The following is a 21220-nucleotide window of genomic DNA, read 5'->3' on the forward strand; positions in this document are numbered from 1 at the left end:
CATTTCAGTATCACTGAATGAAGATAACAATCATAACACCTCCTGCGTAAGGTAGTCACCAGAATTAACTGATGCAAAACAGTATTTTTAAAAATGTGAGTCATAGGAGGAATTTAATGGAACATGACAGTCACTTTAAAAACAAAATGAAATAGAATAGAAAAAAAGTCAAATGGAACAGAAAATATCAGAGGGCATCACGTGTAGTAAATGTAAGTTTGTGGTGTGCGAGTACTTTCGTGGTGTGATTATAACTTTTATTTTCTATCGTGGGTCACCATAGGGCAAGTTCAAAAACCATAGGTATAAAGCTTTTGGCACTCAGGGCCTAACGTGTAGCCAGTGATAAAAAATGGTGAAATAAAAACATAGCATTTAAGTTGAGCTTTAAACAATAAACATTTTTACCAAAGAGGATGAAATGGAAAAGGCAAGAAAAACCCAATACACGTACACACACACACACACACACACACATACACACACGTGCACAAATGCAGACACATATGAGACATGGTATTACTTAGATATTGGATGGAAGAAGGTTTTTAGAATATGAAACTAGACAGGAGTTGCAGCTGGATTGTGGAAATCTATCTAGGTCATATTGAGAATTTTGAATGTCTTTAGGTAAAAACTGCGAAGTCATCCAAGAAATTTGCACTAGGAAATAACACGCTCAGATTCAGAATTGGAAAAAGGAATTGTGACAGGGATGTGGACAACAGACTGGGAGTTGAGCCTGGCAGTGGGAAGGCTTCTGACTTGGTTTTGATTCTCCAAGGGAGGACCTGAAGCAAGGCAATGGCATTGGGTGTGAAAGGAAGGAGATTAAGAAGACATTGCATTGGGAGGCCGAGGCAGGCCGATCACTTGAGGTCAGAAGTTCGAGAGCAGCCCGGCCAAGATGGTGAAACCCCATCTCCACTAAAACCACAGAAATTAGCCCGGTGGGGTGGCGGGTGCCTGTAATCCCAGCTACTCAGGAGGCTGAGGCAGGAGAATCGTTTGAACCTGGGAGGTGGAGGTTGCAGTGAGCCGAGATTGCACCACTGCACTACAGCCTGGCGACAGAGTGAAACTCCGTCTCAAAACAAACAAAAACAACAACAAAAAAGACATTGCAGAGAGCTCTTGTGACATGATGTCACTTTGCTCATTTATTTCCTCTGATCATATTACCCTTTCCTGCCTCTGATTCATCAGGTAAAATTCTTCTCTTCCTGCAAGCCAGGGCTAGCTATGTGTTCCAAGCAACCATCTCTGGCCATATGTTTGAGTGACACCCAGTCCGCGCTCCTGCACTGTGCTGTGCACATCACTGCTGTGTCCTCTGTCACATCACACAGAAGGGTGACATTGTCTAGTGTTTCCTGCCTTCCCTGGAACTTCTGGGTATGGGTTTGGAGCGTACGTCATGGTCCCTTTGTGGTTAAGACATGGACCAGAATCTTATGACAGATTCCGGCTCATGATTTGTGCTGGAGCCTTTACCTGCCTATGTCAGAGCCTCAGAGATTTCTTTCTCTTTGCATGAAACCTGCCTGGGTCCTTCCTGGAGTGAAGATAGCATGGCACAGACTACCACATACTCACAATGAGCATGATCACGAAAGAAAAATAAAACCATTGGTTGTTGTACGGTTGTTGTAAATCACTGAGGTTTCAGGCCTGTTTGTGATGCCCCCTAACTCAGCATCTCTTGATTGATGTGATTCAGAACCTGGCTCAGAGCCTGGTGTGAGAGTAGTGCTCGATGTTTATTTGTGGTAAAAATGAATAAATGATTAGGAGAGGAACTATAGGTAGCTTGAAGGCTTCTGGTCAGAAGGCAGCAGATTTTGTTAGATCATCCCCTAAACCAGAACGCAGGAAAAGAGGGAGAGACAAGTATAAATGTGTCTGTGGGCACATTGAATGCGAAGTACTGGAGAGGTCTTCCTGAGTACGCAGATGGTGGTAAGCTGGAAATATAGGACTGACGGTTCTCTAAGATCGTCAGGATAGAGATAAAAAATGCGAACTCTTTAATTTCAGATGATAGTTACATTATAAGAACAGATTCAATGATCCACAGAGATAGTGAAAAATATTAAGAGATAAAGGAAGAATATTGGAAAATGACTACATTTAAGGGTGGGAAGCAGAGGGACAAGAAGCAACAAAGAATAAAAAACATGATAATGGAAGCTAAGAGAAGGAGGATTTTAAAAGCAAATTGCTATCTAGTAGCGTCACTATATGCTACAGTGACATGAAATAGGGAGGGTACTGGGAGGGAGGAACGACGTTTTAATACAGCCAGGAGGTCCGTGTTCCGTGTGAGAGAGGAAGAATGAACACAGCAATGAGTATCACTGTAGATACAGATGAGCACGTTAGATGCTGCTTTCCAGATTCCACGTTATACCACTTTTCCAATCCTTGAGATTCCTGCACATTTCTGGTTCTCGGAAGTCCCCTTTTGCTCTCAGCCTGACTATGGCTTTATTTGATGCAGTCTGTGGCTGATTGGGAGGCAAACACACACCTGTTGCCTGGGGTGGGAAGCTGTCTGGACCTGGTGAGTTACTTTGCCTCCCAGAAGACTTGTTTAATTCTAAGTTATGGGCTACAATGTGGAGAGCTTAATTGCCCAGGTCTTCTGGGTAAGAAGAGTAGTGGTGTATTCTCACTGATTAACTCAGCAACATTTATTGAGCACCTACTATGTACAGGAACTGAATAACATTATCATCTGAAGCTGAAATAACCAATGTGAATCACAGCTCAGAGATATTTTATGCCTTCTGATTTTTAGTTTTCATTAATGAGAAGTCTGTGCTTCCTAATTTTACATTTCTAAGCTCCGCAAATGAGATTAGCATTGTGAAACAGACAATGTCTATATAATAATGCTTATTTAATGTGTATACAGTAAAAGCAGTCTGTATGTAAAAGTTTTTCAGACTGCTTTTATGTAGACGGGAGCATTGGGGAGGAAATGAAGCTTGGCTGTTTTCTTCCTGGGACCTTAAAAGGGTTATCTCACGTCTTTGGATTTTCATTGCTTATAATAGATTGTTTGATCATTCAAACCATTATATATTAAAATTAATAGCCAGAATCCACAAATTATGTGGATGAGGCTCTGAATCAAATGACTTTTGAGATTTTGTGGTTTGAATCTCTGATTGGGGAGTTTAATATCTCATTGCACTGTTGGACGCCCGAGGGAAAGTTCATGTTCAGTCCACACCATCTTTAGACAACCTGTTTGTAGATTCATTCTCAGTTACCCTAACTTGTCATCTGGCCACATGCAAAGTTTCAAATTCTAATGTCTTTTTCTAAGCTAAACTGAGAGAGCACCATGAAATAAATGCCTATCAGCAGACATTATATGTCACATATTAGAGAAAAAAGCATGTCTATTTTAACAAGGTTCTTTCCCAAGAAGGGGAGATGAATTTGGGATCTTGAGAGAAAATGACATCAGCGAGGAGGTTAGCTGAGGGACTCTTATAAAAGGGACCAAATTACAAGGCATATTGTGTCCTGATTTATCCCCCTATGTTCTACATTTAACTATGAAATCATTTCAAAGAAAAAAAAATTCAGATTTACGAGCAAGGAAAATATCTAGAGCTCATACTGTCCTCTGGTGGTCATTCGCACACATAGCCAGAAATGCAAACGCCTTGGAAAACTTGACAGCATCTAGTTTACCGCATCAAATTGCAGAAACTGATGAAAACAAAACAAAACAAAACAAAAAAACACCCTCTTTCCTGTACTTTAAAGTTCTTTGATCATTTCATATTTAAAACAGAATAATGGATACTATTTACAAGTATTCACCTCTGAAGAGAAATAATTGTCTCTGAGCTTGACTCTCACTGATACTATTTGATGTAAAAAATAGGTCTCGTGGTCTTAAATGATGGTTGAGATAGATAGATAGGAAGGTGGATATGGAAAGGGAACTGTTTTTAGTTCACTTCACTTCAATGAGGATGCTCTGGGGTTCTGGGACCTCCTTGTAACACTTTCTAGGTATTATCTCCTGGAAGAACACAGGCACCTGCCCATCATATTTCTATGTCTCTAGTCTTTTTAGCATGGTCAAAAGGCAAAACAGAGATACCCTGATAAAAATCTCAGCTGTTATTTCCCACCTTTTTCTGGTGGGTTTGCTCTCATTACTGTCTTTTTTTTTTTTTTTTTTTTTTTTGAGACAGAGTCTTGCTCTGTTGCCCAGGTTGGAGTGCAGTGGTGACATTTTGGCTCACTGCAACCTCCACCTCCCAGGTTCAAGAGTTTCTCCTGCCTCAGCCTCCTCCCAAGTACCTGAGATTACAGGCGTGTACCACCACACCTGGCTAATTTTTGTATTTTTTGTAGAGGCGGAGTTTCATATGTTGGCCAGGCTGGTCTCAAACTCCTGGCCTCAAGTGATCCTCCTGCCTTGGCTTCCCAAAGTGCTGGGATTACAGGCGTGAGCCACCGTGCCTTGCTGGCCCTCATTACTGTCCCTTTCGAGAGTGTGTTGTTAAGATCCTGGGCAGGTCAAATCCCATTGTTCTGTGGGTGAAGAGACAGGAGAAATCCTGGGGAAATGCGTTTCTACCCCATCTAACAACACCTGTGTGACTTTGTTTTCAGGATAGGATGTTTTTTCTTCCTTTTCTATTGCATGTAATTCTTAGGCCAGGAGGACAGAGCCAAATACAGCCTGTATCATCCACAAATAGGGGCTTTCTCAGTAAGCATCAGTCACTAAGGACTCATTTCAAGTAAGCCAGGTAGGGATTTTTAGTGCAGAGATAAAGATAAGATGATTGAGAAGACAAAATGAGAGGAAGCTGCTGGTGTTTCTATACCCTGCTAGGTGCTTTCTAGCCTGTTAGAGTCAAAAGAGCAAACGTGAATCCCATAGCAAAGAGATCAATGAATGAATGAGTGAATACTAATACAGATGCAATTCAAGTTCTAGTGGAAAATGAGTATACTTTATTTCAGCAATAATTTTTGTCTCTCTTTGGTGAATACGGGACATGTCAGTGCTAAGCAGAAAATTAGAAGCCACCCTGGGCATTGAGGGCACAATGGCTCAGCTTTTTTTCAGTGTCTATGCTGCTCTCCATCTCTGGGCTTTGATGGTAGGATTCAGTAAGTGAGGATTAACAGCATATTGAAAACCACATAAGAAGCCCAGAAAAATGTTGTGGAGCCTAACTCTGACTATTTACATTTACATATTGACTTCAAGGGCAGAGTACTGCCATGAATGCATAAGCAGTAGAGAACACACCTTGCTTTTTCAGCAACAGACGGAACTTCATGGGCCAAGCAAGCCCACACACTCTCTCACACTCACTGTTGGGGTACACCAGGCCTCAGGGGCCCCCGTGGACTCTGAGCCTGGGCAAACATATCACCTTGTTTAAAAGATTAATCCATAAATTTGTTTGGGAATATTTTTCAGCCCTAACAAGGAAGGAGATTCCATCGCATGCTACAACATGGATGAACCTTGAGGATATCATGTCAAGTGAAATGAGCTGGTCACTAAATGACAAATGCTGTATCATTCCACATGCATGAGGTCCCTAGAGGAGTCAAATCCAGAGACAGAAAGTAGAATGGTGGGTGCCACAGGCTGGTGGGAGGGAGGGTAGGGAATTCGTGTTTAATGGGGACAGAGTTTCGGTTTTGTAGAGTTCTGGAGATGGATGGTGGTGATGGCTTCACAACAACATGAAGGTATTAATACTGATGAACTCAATAATCAAAGTGGTCAAGAGGGTAAGTTTTACGTTATGTGTATTTTACCAGAAAGGAAACAAAACCAGTGTGTATATTCACTCAACAAACGCTTAGTGAATGACTACATGTGTCAAGTTCTATGCTGGCAGCTGGAGATACAAAGATGGAAGAGGCATGGCACCTGCTGCAGAAAATGTCATGTTTCTATGAAGACATCGTCAATTTTGGTGGGTCATTTTAATGTTTTCTTTTCTTTAAAATTTCCCTTTTTGATATGTTTTGGTGTGGTCTCAGAAGCAGTCTAACTTTATAATGATTATTCAGCAGGAATAATATGAACGATAACAAAAACCACACTTTGAAATAGTAAATAACTTTTAGTTCCTTCACAATGAGCCAGGCTGACTGCTGTAACTGTAAGGGTAATAGATCTTCATTAAAGTCCCTCATTTCTAGCACAATAGGGTTTTGCCTGCTATTCTTTTCCCCGTGAGAGATGGATGAGGGAAAGAAGGGAGGGATAGGGTGGGAGGGAAGGAAGGAGGGAGGGAGGGAGGGAGAAGGGACGGAGGGAAGGCGTGAAGTGCCTACCATGATGAGTCCAACAGTAAAATCAATAGGTGTTGTCCACTATCAATTAAGGCACAATCAAGGCCTCTGGGTTTTGATTTTGATCAGGCTGCTGGCAGTTTAGTGGGAACTCACCAAATAAACAATAATTCCAGACAATTGTCCCCCTTGTCATGATTCAGGAGCGTATTTTCAAATGAGGTGTAAATGAGGACTTTGTTTTGTATGTGGAGACAGCAGGGGCAAAACAAAACCACTGGAAAGACCCAGGTAGGTGGGAAACAAAGGAACGAAACTGTCCAGTGCGAGCACCTGCAGCTCGTCCCTGGCAGACGCTTGAAAGGCACTCGGTTATTTACCAACTTACTGTGGGATAGGGGTGGGAGCAGAATACAGTGTACTTTCGGATGATGCCGTTCAGCTTGAGAGGGGGAAGCCAGGACACAAAGACCATGGAGGCTGAGGCCGCCGCTGCCTTCACACCCGCGGGAGGACCTGGAACTGGAAGAGCCGTGTGTTTAGTCACAAGGTGGGGCCTCAACTTGGGCTTGCGGACCCACGCTTCCCAACATGACCCCACTCCGCACTTACTGTTCAGCTCTTTCAGGATGAGCGTTATGGGTTCCGCTGTGCCCCCCCCAAATGCATATGTTGAAGTCCTAACCCCCAGGACCACAGAATGACACTGTAATTGGAGGTAGGGTCTTTACAGAGGTAATCGAGTTAAAATGAGTTTGTTAGGGTGGTCCCTAATCCAGTACTTCTGGTGTCCTTATAAAAAGGGCCAGTTTGGACACAGAGACAGACATGTATAGAGGGAAGATGATGTGAAGACACAGGGAGAAGAGGGCATCTATAAGCCAGGGAGAGAAGCCCAGGACAGATGCTTGTCTCAAAGCTCTTAGAGAGAACCAGCCCTGCAGACATCTTGATTTTGGACTTCTGGCCTCCAGAACTCAGAGACAGCAAATAAATTCCTAATGTTGGAGTCTGTGGTCCTTTGTAGCTCTAGGACCTAATACGGTCAGTTCTAGTCCCTCTTGTCCTGGGGAGTCTTCCCAACCCATTTCAGCCCCTGGCAACTTCCTGCCTCTGGATAACTGGAGAATTAACTTCTGGATCAGTCTCATTTCTGCTGCAGTTTTTTGCTTTGAATGTACTGGGGATGAACCTTTTGGATCCTGAATTTGAGAAGCATGAGGGTGAACTACCTCAGCCATCAGAGACCCCACCCTCCCTCACCCTAGTCATTTTGTAATGGCATCACTTTGGGCTCAGGAGAGGTATGGAAATATTGTTGATGAATAGGGATTATTGGGTTAAAGATTCACAGTATCCATGTAAGACAAACTCTCCTTTGTAAACCAGCTAAGAAGGCAGAACACGCTGGCAGCAATACTAAGCATGATTTGGGAGTGAGATTGAAGGCATGTCCCACTCCTCTTGTTCTTTTATTTTCCAGGTTGAAGAGGTGATTGGGGGTGAGATGGCCAAGATAAGAAGATGCCAAAATGTCAAAGGTGCCAGTGAGGAAGGCATCAGACCTCTTGCTTTGTTCCTCATTAACCTCACTGTCCATATGGAGGGCAACCACATTGATGGAGACATTGAAATTCAAACCAATAGAAGTCCCTTGCAAGCCCCTGGAGAAATCTGTGAGTCTTTTACTGCTTTGATGGCAATGCAACTGCTCAGTTAATTGTTTTGGAGTTGAATGTGCTTCTCATAATCGTCACCTTGACTCTTCTAAGTCTGCATAACAAAACCAAGAGCTCTGGTGAGAACTAACTTGGGTTGGACATAGTCACCATTTGAAAATATAAAATCTTGGTAATCCATTTTTGGCAAGTCTTGCTAACAGTGGAAGGTCAAGAAAAGGTAACACACATAAATGATAGATCCTGGGTTAAAAAATCCCTTGAGAACAAACCTCTAGCAGGTGAGGGTAATGTCTAAGACATCCACAACCTAGTTCAGAGCTGCCAGGGTTCCTCCTGAACAACAAGGGCAGAGTGAACGTTTCCTGGGGATTTTAATCCTAGTAGACACCCCAGCTTAGCCAACACTCTCAGTCCTTTCCATAAAGCCCCTGGTTGGTGTTCACCACAGTGAACATTCTTGCTGGACAGCTTCTCTTTAGGAGGCCAAGTAGTTTAGCACCAACCAGTTGAATGGCTGCTGAAGAGGAGTCAGTTGTATTTGTTTCCAACCTGTTTGTGACAATTGTACCTGTCATGGGTAGTACTGTAAGTTAATTAATTACGTAAACCAATGAAATTCAAGTGCAAGAGAAAGCTGTTTCTATGACAGTTAATGGGACTACTTTGGAAAGCCTTCCTTAGAGGTAAGTTAGAAAAGAAATTAAAAAGAGAAAGAAATGAAGGAGGGAAGAACAAAAGGAATGAAGGAGGGAAGGAAGGAAGAAAGGAAAGAGGGAAGAAAAAAGAAAGGAAGGAAGGAAGGAGGGAAGGAAGAAGGGAAGACAAAAGGAAAGAAGGATAAAAAAGAAAAGAAAGAAGAAAAGAAGGAAAGAAGAAAGGAAAGAAAGAAGAAGGCCGATCTATGTTTGGTCAGGACCACTGAGAAGAATGGGACATGTGGATTTGTCCCAATTTGCAAACAGATCGTTGGTAAATGGTCACATGCTCTTACTTGAGACACCAGTTGAAAAATGCAGATGCTACACATTAAATACAGTTCATGGAGTAAAAGATGGCACAGAGCTCCAATCTTTTCACCCAAAACTTCAAGAAGTGATCCTAAGTCATGTGATTAGAGAATGATTAGGGAATAAATACATATTTATATGTTTTAAGTTAAAATGCAACATTTCAGGTACTTCCTGGCCACTGCAAAGTTTGGTGATTCCTTGTTTTAAGGGATGATTTCCGTGAGCATGCCTGTGTCACAGCCGATCAAGGGACTTTTACTGCACCATCTAAACGCGCAGTTGGCTCCTCCTACATGGATTTATGATCTATCTTACACAGTCTTTCCTTGTATGGTTACTAGAACTTTGTACAATAAAATAACAACATAGAGAAGTTGAAGAACACGGCATTTTGGAAGGTTTTCTGGATGACTGAGCTAATCTCTTCAGAGCTAGAACTTAACATTTTAGTTCTGGTTTGGACAACATCATAAAGCTTAAAGGTGTGGGCCCTGGAGCCTCACTGCTGGTTTCATGCGGCTCTAGCACTTAGTTCCACGTCCTGGACAAGCTGATTAACTTCTCTAATAATCTTTAGTCCCCTCATTTATAAATCTACAATAATAACTGTGCTGGCTTATGTTTTTACTGTTAGAATTATAAGAGATAATTCATGTAAATCATTTATTTATTGTTCTCTGTACAGTAAGCACCAAATAAGTTCTAGCTATCATCTCTAATAACCATCCTTATGTCCTTGGATTATATGTCACTAAATGATACTAGCCTTTGCTTTGTGACTCAGTGGTGAATGACAAACACCAGACACCGAGAGTTGCAGAAGACAGAGATGGCATAGGATGGAGTAAAAAATGGTATATGTCTGTCTGGGACATATTTTCTTGAAACATTCTTAGTGACCACATTCCATTTTGGTAATCTGAGTTTTTCTTATGAAGGTCAAAACAAACTTGGGAAGTTTTCATGAATTCCTGGGCATCGTAGAGAGGAGTTCTGCATTTAAGTTTAATTGATTGCAGTAAAGAATGTGGCCTTCAGAGAATCCTCTCTTCTACATTCCTCCAATGCACCTGGACATCCCTTCTGAGCTGCAGATGCTTCTGTGTCTCATGTGTCCAATTGGCTGAGGTGTTTCACACGGGCACCTTAGACCGACATAGTCACAACAGCACTCACCATCTTCTATCCAAACCTGTGCTTCTCTTGCCCCATATCAGGAAATGGCCCCATCATCTTCTCAGTTGCAAGAACCAGGACCTGGAATTCTCTTCCTGCTGTCACTTGATGAGCCCTTTGGAGGTCCACATGGACATGACAGGTCAGCAGTTGGGCTCTCCCCCTGATCTGATGGTGCTCCCCAACACTGAGCTCTGTTTCAGTTCCCTGAACGTGGTTTGCTTCTCCCACCCCGGGCCCTTGGGATGCCATGATCCAGGGCCTTGGGATGCCTCTGTCTGGAGTTTTTCCCACCCTCTGCCTTCTTCCTGGCAACTCTTACTCATCTCTCAGGTTCTAGTACACATCATTTCCTCCAGGAAGTCTTCCCTGATCACCAGCTTAGGTCAGGTCAGGGCTCCCATGTCTCTGTTGAGACTCTTCTTCATCATTGCACTTGACACAATCCACTCAGGGGTGATCTATCAACGTCTGTCTCCCCCACTAGCTTGCAAACCCCACCATGCCCATCCTGTTTCTCTGCATCTTTAGTTCCTGGGCCAGTATCTGGAACATACTAGATCCTCAATACAGATTTTCCAAGAGTGGAAAAATGATTTCATTCGTGTCTGTGTGGTAGGCAGGATTCTACAATGGGTCCCCAAGATCCTTACTTTCTAGTGTATGTGCCTGGGTGATTCCTTCCCCTTGAATGGGTGTGGCATCTGTTACTATGATGGACAGATTCCTCCCATGGGCAGGTTGTGCCATGTGGCAAAGGTGAAGGGCTTGTTCAGGTATCATTGAGGTTCTAATCACTTGACTTTCAGTTAATGAAAAGGAAAGTTTCCTAGGTGGGCTGGGTTTAATCAGATGCGCCCCTTAGAAGAGGAGATGGAAGTCAGAGACAAAAGAGGTCAGAGGGATTGGAAGCCATGTGAGACTTTCCTATTGGTCCTGAAGAAGGAAGCTACCATGCTGTAGGGGGTGTGACAGGGAGTAACAGGCAGCCTCTGGAAGCTGGTGACTCCAGCCTCATAACCAAAAAAAAAAAAAAAAATCCCATATCCTGTGAGCCTGGGAGACCTTGACCTCACATGAGGGCACAGGCCCAGCTCACACCATGATTCATCTGTCGGACCCTCAGCAGGGGACTCAGCTCAACCAGACCTGGATGCCTGACCCTTGGAAACGATGAGATAAGACATTTGTATTGTTTTAACGTGTTAAGGTTGTAGCAATCTGTTCCACAGCATAGAAAATAAATACAAGTGGGTAAGCCCTCCTGTAACATACCTTAATGTAAAAATACCACAACCATTTTTCTGAAACAGTATTGCCTTGTTTTGAAGTATGAATATCGGACAAAAGTCTGACTAAACACCCACATAGACAGCGCAGTCAGCTTCACTTTTTTTCACCATCATTTTTCTGGTCTTAGTAAACAGCCACAGGCAGGTGTGTGTGTGACATGTGCATGCACAAACATGCATGTACATATGTGGTACACCATGGTAGCCAGATCCTTCTGAACCCACAACTTTTCAGTGGCTTTTCCTGAGCCATGCCGTGCCATGCAGATGCTACGATCCTGGAGGGACATGTCACGTTCACAGCTGTCATCCCACCAAGCATGCACATATGTCCCTTTTCTCTTCCCATGTCCATAAGACTCTAGTATTTTTGGCCTTTCCTCTCACTAGAGCAAGAGTGTTCCTTCTTCAAATGTTTGACTGATCCTTTAACCAAACCATCATGTGGAAACCCAGCACATAACACAAGTGGAAGTGGGGTGGCTCTCGAAGCTGGGGTCAGGGAGAGAATGGAGTCTCCCACTGGGCCTCTTGCTTACCACTGGGCACTGCTGAGGCCCACCTAGTTTGAGGTAAGAACCTAGTTTGGGATCCACTGCAGTGGAGGGAGTGTGGAAAGCCACATGGTAGAATCTCTTCTAGGACATCTTGTCCGTCGTGTTGCTGGTATACCTGCCACTGCACATGGCACACTACCATAGGCTGTAGAGCACTGGAATCTTGAGCAGTGTTGATTGGCAGTACTTCCCAGTGTCTACTGAGGGGCAGCACCACTGGCGGCTATGCAAACATAGCATGCAATCTACCCCCTTTCAGGTCTACTGAGGTGTGGTCACATAGTCACCCCAGCTCACGTCACAGGCACACACTATCCACACCTTCACAAGTATGTATGGCTCAAAGTATGGGTGGTCAGAAGATTCAGAGGTATCCGGATGTCAGCTTATTTTTTTGCTTCCTCTTAGCTCTACTTTCAGATCTCCTCCCAATGAGATTGCTAATTGACGGTGGGGAGGGAGTAGAGATCACATATTACACCTGCTGCTGGCCCTCTCACATGTACCTTCAGAGTTAGGTGCATTAGTGATGTGTTCAGTAAATATTTGAACTTAACTATCTCTATTGATACATATGCAAAGTTTACTCTTGTGTAAAGGGATCAAGGCTGAAACTAGCTTTTGCCTTCAGAGTGAAAACAGCAATTGGAAGATTAATAGATTGCATTTTGTTTGTGTTCTCTTTCCTTATGGCTTGACTCGTATTATAGTATTGGCAAATAAAATGGCATCAGGATTTCACAACTGTTTTTAGAAGTCAGGTTTAGTTGTTGTTGTGCTCAAAAACAGAAAAGCCAGATCACCAAGTCGTCCTTCGTGTTTCTGCAGCAATAATGGGGTACAAGTTCTCACTGATAGAGCAGTCCTGGAAAGAGAACGTGAACTGTGAGCAGTAGTCACAGACCCCAAAAAATATGTCCATGCACCTGAGTCTATATTTATGGATAAAAGATGATATCCATGGCCCTGAGACTCTGACTACAGGCATGAGAATATGTCCATGTACCTGAGACTATATTTACAGATGAGAGATGATATCCATGGCCCTGAGGCTCTGACCACAGACATGAGAATATGTCCATGCACCGGAGACTATAGTTATGGATAAGAGACTATGTCCATGGCCCTGAGATTATGACCACAGACATGAGAATGTGTCCATGGAACTGTGAATATGTCTATGAGCCCAAGAATCTTTAGACAGTGGTAGAGAAACTACCTGTAGAGAACAAGCACAGACTTGTCCTCTAAACAAATATTTCTATTGCAAATAATCCCTTGCAAAAGTAAATTTTTGCCTTTATTAGGGTTAAGTTTCTCTTTTTAGTATGACCAGTGACCTAATAACACAGTTTAAGCCTCCAGGCTCCCTAGATTAGGAAGACTGGTACAGGACGTGTGTCTGGCCTAGACAACTGAATCGGATGCTCGCTGTTAATGTAGCCATCTTTCTTCGCTTGCAAGAACATTGATAAATGCTGAAACTTCAACCTGAGCCTAAAATAGTATCTTATTGAGAAAGAACTGAGCAAATGTTGGTAATTATTATTTTACTGGAAATCTATCTGTATTTTTACACAATTTAATTGAAATTGTAAGTGTAATCCAAACTTCAAAATTACAAAGCTTTCTCATTGAAGTATAAATACGATCTGTAATCAATTTGACTGGGCATTTGTTCTCTGAATTGTCCTTTGTCCCTTCTTCCAATCAGATAAATAAAATTGCATTTAATTCTGTAAACTGCTGAAATGCCTAATTATATTAGGTATTGAGTCTACAAAAGTGGTTGACACAATTCTTCACTGTTTCTAAATTATTGAATTTTTCATGTGAACCTGGGAGATGAAGTGATATTATTCTAGTTCTTCTCTTCTTCCACCCAATCTTCACTCCACCTCTTTTTTCTTTTTGAGACAGAGTCTCGCTCCGTCACCCAGGCTGGAGTGCAGTTGCACGATCTCAGCTCACTGCAGCCTCTGCCACCTGGGTTCAAGTGATTCTCCTGCCTCAGCCTCCCGAGTAGCTGGGATTAGAGGTGCCCACCACCACACCTGGCTAATTTTGCATTTTTAGTAGAGACAGGGTTTCACCATGTTGGCCAGGCTGGTCTCGAACTCCTGGCCTCAAGTGATCCACCACTCCACTTCTTTTTGAAAATGCAGACTTATCCTAAAGAAATATTGACACTCAGTTCTGCATAGTCCTTGTCCCATACCACCAGCAAAAGTGGGATTCATGGCATCTTCCTTGGGGTAACTGGGGTACCCAAGGCAGGGTTTTCCATAGTCAATCCCAGCTCCATACACTATCAGCACTGGAGACAAAAGCAAAGCATAATTGATTGACAAATTAGACCTTGGGCCTTGGGGTCAAGTTTTGAGACAGAACTCCATGATTCTTAAAACTCGAATATTAATTAAAAATTGATCTAAAATTGTGAGTTAATAAGGATCTGTGAAGAGCCTTCCCTTCTTATTGGATTTCTGTACATTCTTCCAAAAATGCAGATGCAAAACATTTTGTGGATGATCAATTTGCTCTTTAAATAATAATTCCAGTGACATTTGCATTATTGCCTAGCAATGTAAAAAGGAGTATTTCACCCCTACTCTGAAGGAGTGAAGAGCAAATAATCAAATATTGAGGGTCAGGAAGCATCCCACTCTGTGGCAAGCAGGTGTTTTCAGACACCACTTCAGCTCTCATACACTGGTTCTGTGCAGTCTGATGGCTACAGCAGATTGTCCCTGAGGACAATCCAGTTCAGAGACGCTTAGGTAAGGTGCCCAAAGACCCACGGGCAGCAGGTGACAGAGCCAGCATTTGCACAGCTGTTTGTCTATTACATTTTAAAAAAATTAAATTATGGCTGTCTTCACTCAGGACTTAGCTTTCTAGATATCTCTATTGATGTGTGACTTCCTAATGGCATTACATTTGAACCTTAGATTCCCTAAATAATCCAATTTCTTAGAGCAGAACTGGCTGACACCTGCACATTCCCTGGAAGGACTACCTGTGCATTTTAGAAAAAAACTAAAGCAAATGAGGATTAGTTTGGGTGTAGACATTACAATGTGAGAAGGGCTACAGAGGCAGCAAAAACACCAGGTGAGAGTGGATGCCTGGGGCTGCTCGGAGGAGCAAGGCCTGGCTTGCCAAGGTGAGAGCAGAGAGTGAGGTGGAAGATGGCAGGCTCAGAATAACAGGGAGTCATTGTCAGGGGCAGAAAGGCTGAAGAGAAGAGCGTATCATGGCCCCTGAGCAGGTGTTCTTTGCTTCCATCAGAGCAGATATGGGATGGAATAACAGCATTTTTGATACTCTAGTAGTGGGGGAGATAGCATAGACATCAAACCTGCCCATACACAGGAGGTGACCAGCAATGGCCAACAGCTTTCCCGCCCCTGTACAGAGTCCCGGCAAGAAGACAAAAGTTGCAGAGACAATCCAGCACAGCATTTAGATCTGCTAATATCTCATCTCAATGCATAATTCTGTGCTGGAATATTTTGGGAAGGTTCTATGTGGGCATCAATTTGACATCAGTTGCTCCTTCCTTTATTAAGGTGGAGGCTACTTTTCTCACTACCACGGTAGTATTTATCAGAACTTATCTGTTCCTTAAACAGGCTTGGCTAAGGCCCCTCAGAGTTTCCCTTAAAATAATACAGAACCTTTGTTGTATGGTTTTTGTACGTTGGGTAATAGTCACACAACCCAGTCCAAATTGTAAGGAACAGCAAGAATTATTGTTGTAGAACAAAATGAGCAGCAATTTAAATTTTTACTAAATCACCATGAATTCTTGCAAGAATTAAAAAAAATTAACATGAAGTTCTCAAATTAAGGACTTATTCTAAAGTGATTCAGCTGGCAAAGAATAATAGAACTTCAGTCTGTACATAATTTTCAAGAAGTGGAAGGATGGATTTAATCAGAGCTTACACTAATAGCTGAATAGCTACTAAAATTATTCTAACAAGATACAAAACATGTATGACAAGTATTACAGCTCTAGGATAAAATGAGTTTCTATTTACAATAATACTTGGCCAAAAAAAGAAAAAAAAAAACAAAAAAAAAAAAAAAAAGAAAAGAAAGAAGAAAAAATATAGAGGAAGAAGAAGCAATGGATTAGACACATCAACCAAAGGCAAGAGAGGAAGTTAATGGTCTGAATTGCACTGGGATATTTTGGGAGGGCAGCAAAGGTTTGCACTGAGAATAGCCTGATGAACTGCAGGGTAAAGGCAAGTGAGCTCTCTGTGACCCAGCCCCTCCAGCAACTGCTGGGATCCACCGCCCACCCATCTCTCACCATCCTCTTTGGTCCGGGTGAAGATCTGCTCACTCCTGACCCCGTCTCCTGCGCGGGTGAAGGCCAGCACCTGGATGCTGTAGTTGGTGTACTTTTCCAGCCCGTCCAGCTCCAGTGAAGGCTGTGTGGTGGTGATGTTTTTAATCTCACCCAGCTCTGGAGGACAAGAACAAGAAAACAAAATCCCACTTCTGAGCCCATTTCTGCTCGTTTTTCTGCACTGTCCCCACTGACTGTCCCTGTGCCATGTCATCACCCATCCAGCCATCATCTGGACACGAGAATTCTCAAAGGGACTGTGCACAGTCATCCTGTGAGCTCATGGTGTCATGTGGCCCTTTGGAAAAGAACATTCACACCAAACTGCTCCAGAACACAAGGCAGAACGTTGGTCTGGAAAACGAAGTAATTCGCTCCAAGTTAAGTGTTATCAACCCAAGGCCAGCACCAGGGCTGCCACTCACCCTTCAGCAGGTGCTAATGAGCAATGTCCCCTGCACCCCTAGCAGCACACTTAGGGCGACACACACATGCTGCACACTTGGCAGCCCCACTGCCGACTATTCATTAGGAAGCTTCTGCAAGCTGAGGGGTTTTATTGTTATTTTAAACAAGCTCTACTTTAACATACCTGTATTTTTAAGTACCTAACTTCATCTCAAATATCTGATCTACCCTCTTCAGCAAGTTTCAAGTCTATAAGACAGTGTCTTTAACTATAGTCACCACTTTGTACATTAGATCTCCAGAACTTATTCATCTTGCATAACCGAAACTTTGTATCATTTGGGGGTGGAGGAAGAAAATGGCAACTATGTGAGATGGTGGACCTGCTGTTAATTTGCTTGATTGTAGCGAGCATTTCACATTGGATACATACATCAAAACAAGCTGCATGCCTGAAATATATGCGATTTTTATTTGTCAATTATACCTTAATAAAGCTGAAAAGATAACATATTTAAATAAGAAAAAAATACACCTGAGCTAAACTGAGTGGCTCAGCCAACCCCTCTTTTTACCTGGAGTGAACTCCTCTCAGCTTCAATCCTGAAGTGACATGCCCATGTGTCAGAAACTTGGTGTCAGCTAAAAATGCTTCACTTTCAGGAGTGGGATCAACTAATAATATTCACAGATGGAACACTATGCGCTCTCAACTCCAGCATATGATACACGGCAATTTGAGAAAACTTACAAATGGTGTGCTAAGTACTTCCTTGGTGTTTGGCTGATGGGTTTTGAAATGAGTCGCCTTCAGAGCATGAGAAGGGCCTGAGAACTGTTCCCCTAGGGGAAGGGGCTGTCAGCGACACATTGGTACCCAGAGCAGGCCGGTTACCCCCAGAGACCAGCAGGTCCGGGGAGTTCCTTGTTGAACAGCTCTGATTTGGCAGACCTGCTCGTCAACTGACAATCCAGCTGCTTGTCAATCCCTCTCACTCTCCCTGGCCTCCATATAGGGAGTGGATGTGATATGCATGCCTGCCTAGGTGCCAGTGCTATGCTATTCTAAGTACAGATAGTAACTTATACAACCAGCAGAGTTATTCAATTACTTTTGCAACCCATTCATTTTACAGACAAGGAAGTCGAGGGACAGAGAGGATCAAGGAGCCCAGCACAGTGGCTGAGGGCACAGGCCGCGGATCTCAGCTGCTCTCCTCAGTCGCTCTGGGAAAAAGCAGAAAATGGGCTGAAAATGGAGGCACCCACGAGCCGTCGTGTCGGCCAGATTAAACGGGCTTTTGCTTTTTGCCTGTCTTGGTTTTCCTTCCTGCTCATTGTTTTTCTTTTCTCTTGTGTGTCCAGGATATTGCACAGAAGTTCACAAATGAATAGCCATGTATTTTGTGTGTCCAGGATATTGCATGGAGGTTCACAAATGAATAGCCATGTATTTTGTGATTACGATGACTGTGGAACATCTTTTGTTCATCTTTTTTTTGTCACCAAAAAGATCAATGTGGAACAAATACAGCATTAAAGGAGAATGGCAAATACTGCATGGGATGGCTGAGGCCTGTCCCTCACATGCCAGAGAGCCCCTGTGCCTTCTAGGAGTTGCAGGAAGAGGGGTAAAGGGGCTCCATGTGGCTCCCACAGTCCAGGCCCCAGTGGGAGCCAAAGGCCTGGGACCACCAGAAGCAGACAGTTCTGTAGGCTGGGGCTTTGCTGGGGAGGGAGCAGGGCGAGATGGCCCAAAGACAGGCCTTTGGACTCCTGTCTTCTAGGGAGGCCAGCAGGGTGCCAGCTGTTAAAGGTCACAATTTGGAAATCTCAACGGAGGGCTTACGAAAATGAGGAGACTGTGTGAGCATGTGTGGTCACCAGGCAGTCAAAATATCAATACTTGGTTGTCCCAGATGGATTGGAAATTCTCATCTCTGAAGGACGGGTCTTTCCATATTCAATTATATTCCTTTTCCTGAATATATTTAACATAAGTCTTTTGGATTAGGATAAAAACCCAAATGTAACCAGACATGATGGCTCATGCCTGTGGTCCCAGCCTCCCAAGTAGCTCAAGGTGAGAGGATCGGTGGATCCCAGGAACTGGAGGCTGCAGTGAGCTGTGATTGTGCCACTGCACTCCAGCCTGAAGGATAGAGCCAGACCCTGTCTTTAAACAAACTAATTAAAAACTCATATGCTAATGGACAAACTTTAAATATAGAACTCATTAAGATCTTTTCAGATTTAGAAACTTCACTGTCAAAGATCACACACGTACATCCCTACAGATATATACACACGAAATCAATAAAAATACAGCTGAGGGGAGGGGCTGATCAGGGCAGGGTGCTGGGAGCTGGTTATGAGACTTTGATGAAGGTCTTTTTTTCCCAAGAGTGCAGGGTGTCCACCTCACAGAAAAAGTAGGATCATTTCACAATATAGGAGAAAGCTGTGACCCTCCGGCAAATACTTGAATCAGAATGCAACTCTTGAATCAGACAGAATGAGGAAGAGGAGCCTGGTGGGGAGGGAGAAGGACAACCTGGCCTCTCTGATCTTCTTAAAGAAAGCAAACACTTGGCCCGGTGCAGTGGCTCATGCCTGTATTCCCAGCACTTCGGGAGGCCAAGGCGGGTGGATCACAAGGTCAAGAGATCGAGACCATCCTGGCTAACACGGTGAAACCCCATCTCTACTAAAAATACAAAAAATTAGCCTGGCATGGTGGCGGGCACCTGTAGTCCCAGGTACTCGGGAGGCTGAGGCAAGAGAACGGCGTGAACCTGGGAGGTGGAGCTTGCAGTGAGTCGAGATCGCACCACTGCACTCCAGCCTGGGCTACAGAGCGAGACTCTGTCTCAAGAAAAAAAAAAGAAAAAAAGCAAACACTTAAAACAAAATGATTAAAAATGCTAATGGTTAATATACTAATTAGAATTAACATTTGGGGGGTTCAAGTTATTTTGATTAACTAATTTATCATGAACCATGAAGACGAAGGCAGTCAAAATCCCAATTTTAAGATTTCTAAAACTACCTGAGCCACAGTTGGCTCCATCTGCTAGAATGCCTCATAGACTGTGAAGGAAGGCTATTTTCCTGATGACAGATACTAGGTGACTAGCAGATATGGAAGAAATAAAAAGCAAAGAATGAAATAAAAGAAAGCCAGATACAAAACTGAGTGTTTAGGTTGCCATTCTTTTTAACGCTTTTTCTTTTTAAACATGAATTTCTACAGTCTAGCTTTCATGCCCCTGTAGGGCTGTTTAATACACACACACACACACACACACACACAATTAACTGAAGTGTATTGTTCAGTTGAGGTCATGAGTGAAATAAAATTAAAAATATATATAAAATAAATTTAGAAATCAGATTTTTTCTATTAAAAATTTTGTTTTAAACAAAATAGTTTTGTGTATTTATATCTTGCCTCATTCTCAGAGGGTTTTAAGGCAGGAAACAATAGGTGCAGGAATAGCTTCTGAAGCAAGCCCCAGCTGCCCACACACTCTAGTTGGCACCTAATTGTTGCTTCCTTTCAGAATGTAACATTTTTTCCATGAAGAAAGATGGATGAGATGGAAGTTAGCAAAAATTCAGAGGAAAATGGTAACTTTTCAAAGGATACAATTTTCCTAGCAATCTCAAATAAATTGTTTCTTTCAGGCCTTAACCATGATTTAACTTTCTGACCATGAAAAAAAAATCAGAAAATTCATCAAAATATTGTTTATTTAACCTTCCCTATCAAATATACTAACCAGTTTTATTTCATCTGACCACATTAACAACAGAATTCTTTCTTAGACATATTTTGGAAAGTATTCGGGCTATTGCTAATTACAGTGGTAGTAACAACATTTGCCCCTCTCAGCCTGTGTGAATGTGTGGGGTGTGTGTGTGGTGTTTGTGGTATGCGATGTGCATGGTGTGTGTGCACCTGTGTGTGTGGTGTGTGTGTATGGTGTATGTGTGTGGTGTGTGTATGAGGTATATGTTGTGAGTAGCATGGGGTGTGTTACATGTGTTGTGTGATGTGTGGTGTGGTGAGTGGTGTATGTGGGGTGTGTGTGGGGGTGTGCGTGGTGTGGTGTGTGTGTATGTGTGGTGTAGTGTGCAGTGTAGTGTGTGGTGTATTGGGGGTGTGTGTGGTGTGTGTGTGCATATGTATGCAGAGTGTGTGTGGTGTATGTGGGGTTTGTGTATGTGTGGTGTGTGACATATACGGGGTGTGTGTGGTGTGGTATGTGGTGTAGGTGAGGTGTGTGTGGTGAGTGTGTGGTGTATGTGGGGTACGTGTATGTGGGGGGGGGTGTGTGGTGTGATATGTGGTGTATGTGTGGTGTGGTGTGTGGTGTATGTGTGGTGTGTGTGGTGTGTATGTATGTGGTGTGCAGTATATGTGGGCTGTATG

The 21220-nt window shown here is 43.1% G+C and overlaps 1 protein-coding gene across 5 annotated transcripts in view; it reads right to left on the reverse strand.

Annotated features, from left to right (window-relative positions):
* Window positions 1-21220, reverse strand: part of DSCAM (DS cell adhesion molecule) — a 939729-nt gene that overhangs the window by 105667 nt on the left and 812842 nt on the right. For all 5 annotated transcript variants that reach the window (XM_054675091.2, XM_054675090.2, XM_016938555.4 and 2 more), the window contains 2 exons: window positions 16339-16494; window positions 6686-6819 (listed from right to left, as the gene is read on the reverse strand). In XM_054675091.2, the coding sequence (XP_054531066.1) occupies window positions 6686-6819; window positions 16339-16494 (290 nt within the window). The remainder of the gene's footprint in view (window positions 1-6685; window positions 6820-16338; window positions 16495-21220) is intronic.

This window comes from Pan troglodytes, chromosome 22 (assembly GCF_028858775.2).
Source record: "Pan troglodytes isolate AG18354 chromosome 22, NHGRI_mPanTro3-v2.0_pri, whole genome shotgun sequence".
NCBI lineage: Eukaryota > Metazoa > Chordata > Mammalia > Primates > Hominidae > Pan > Pan troglodytes.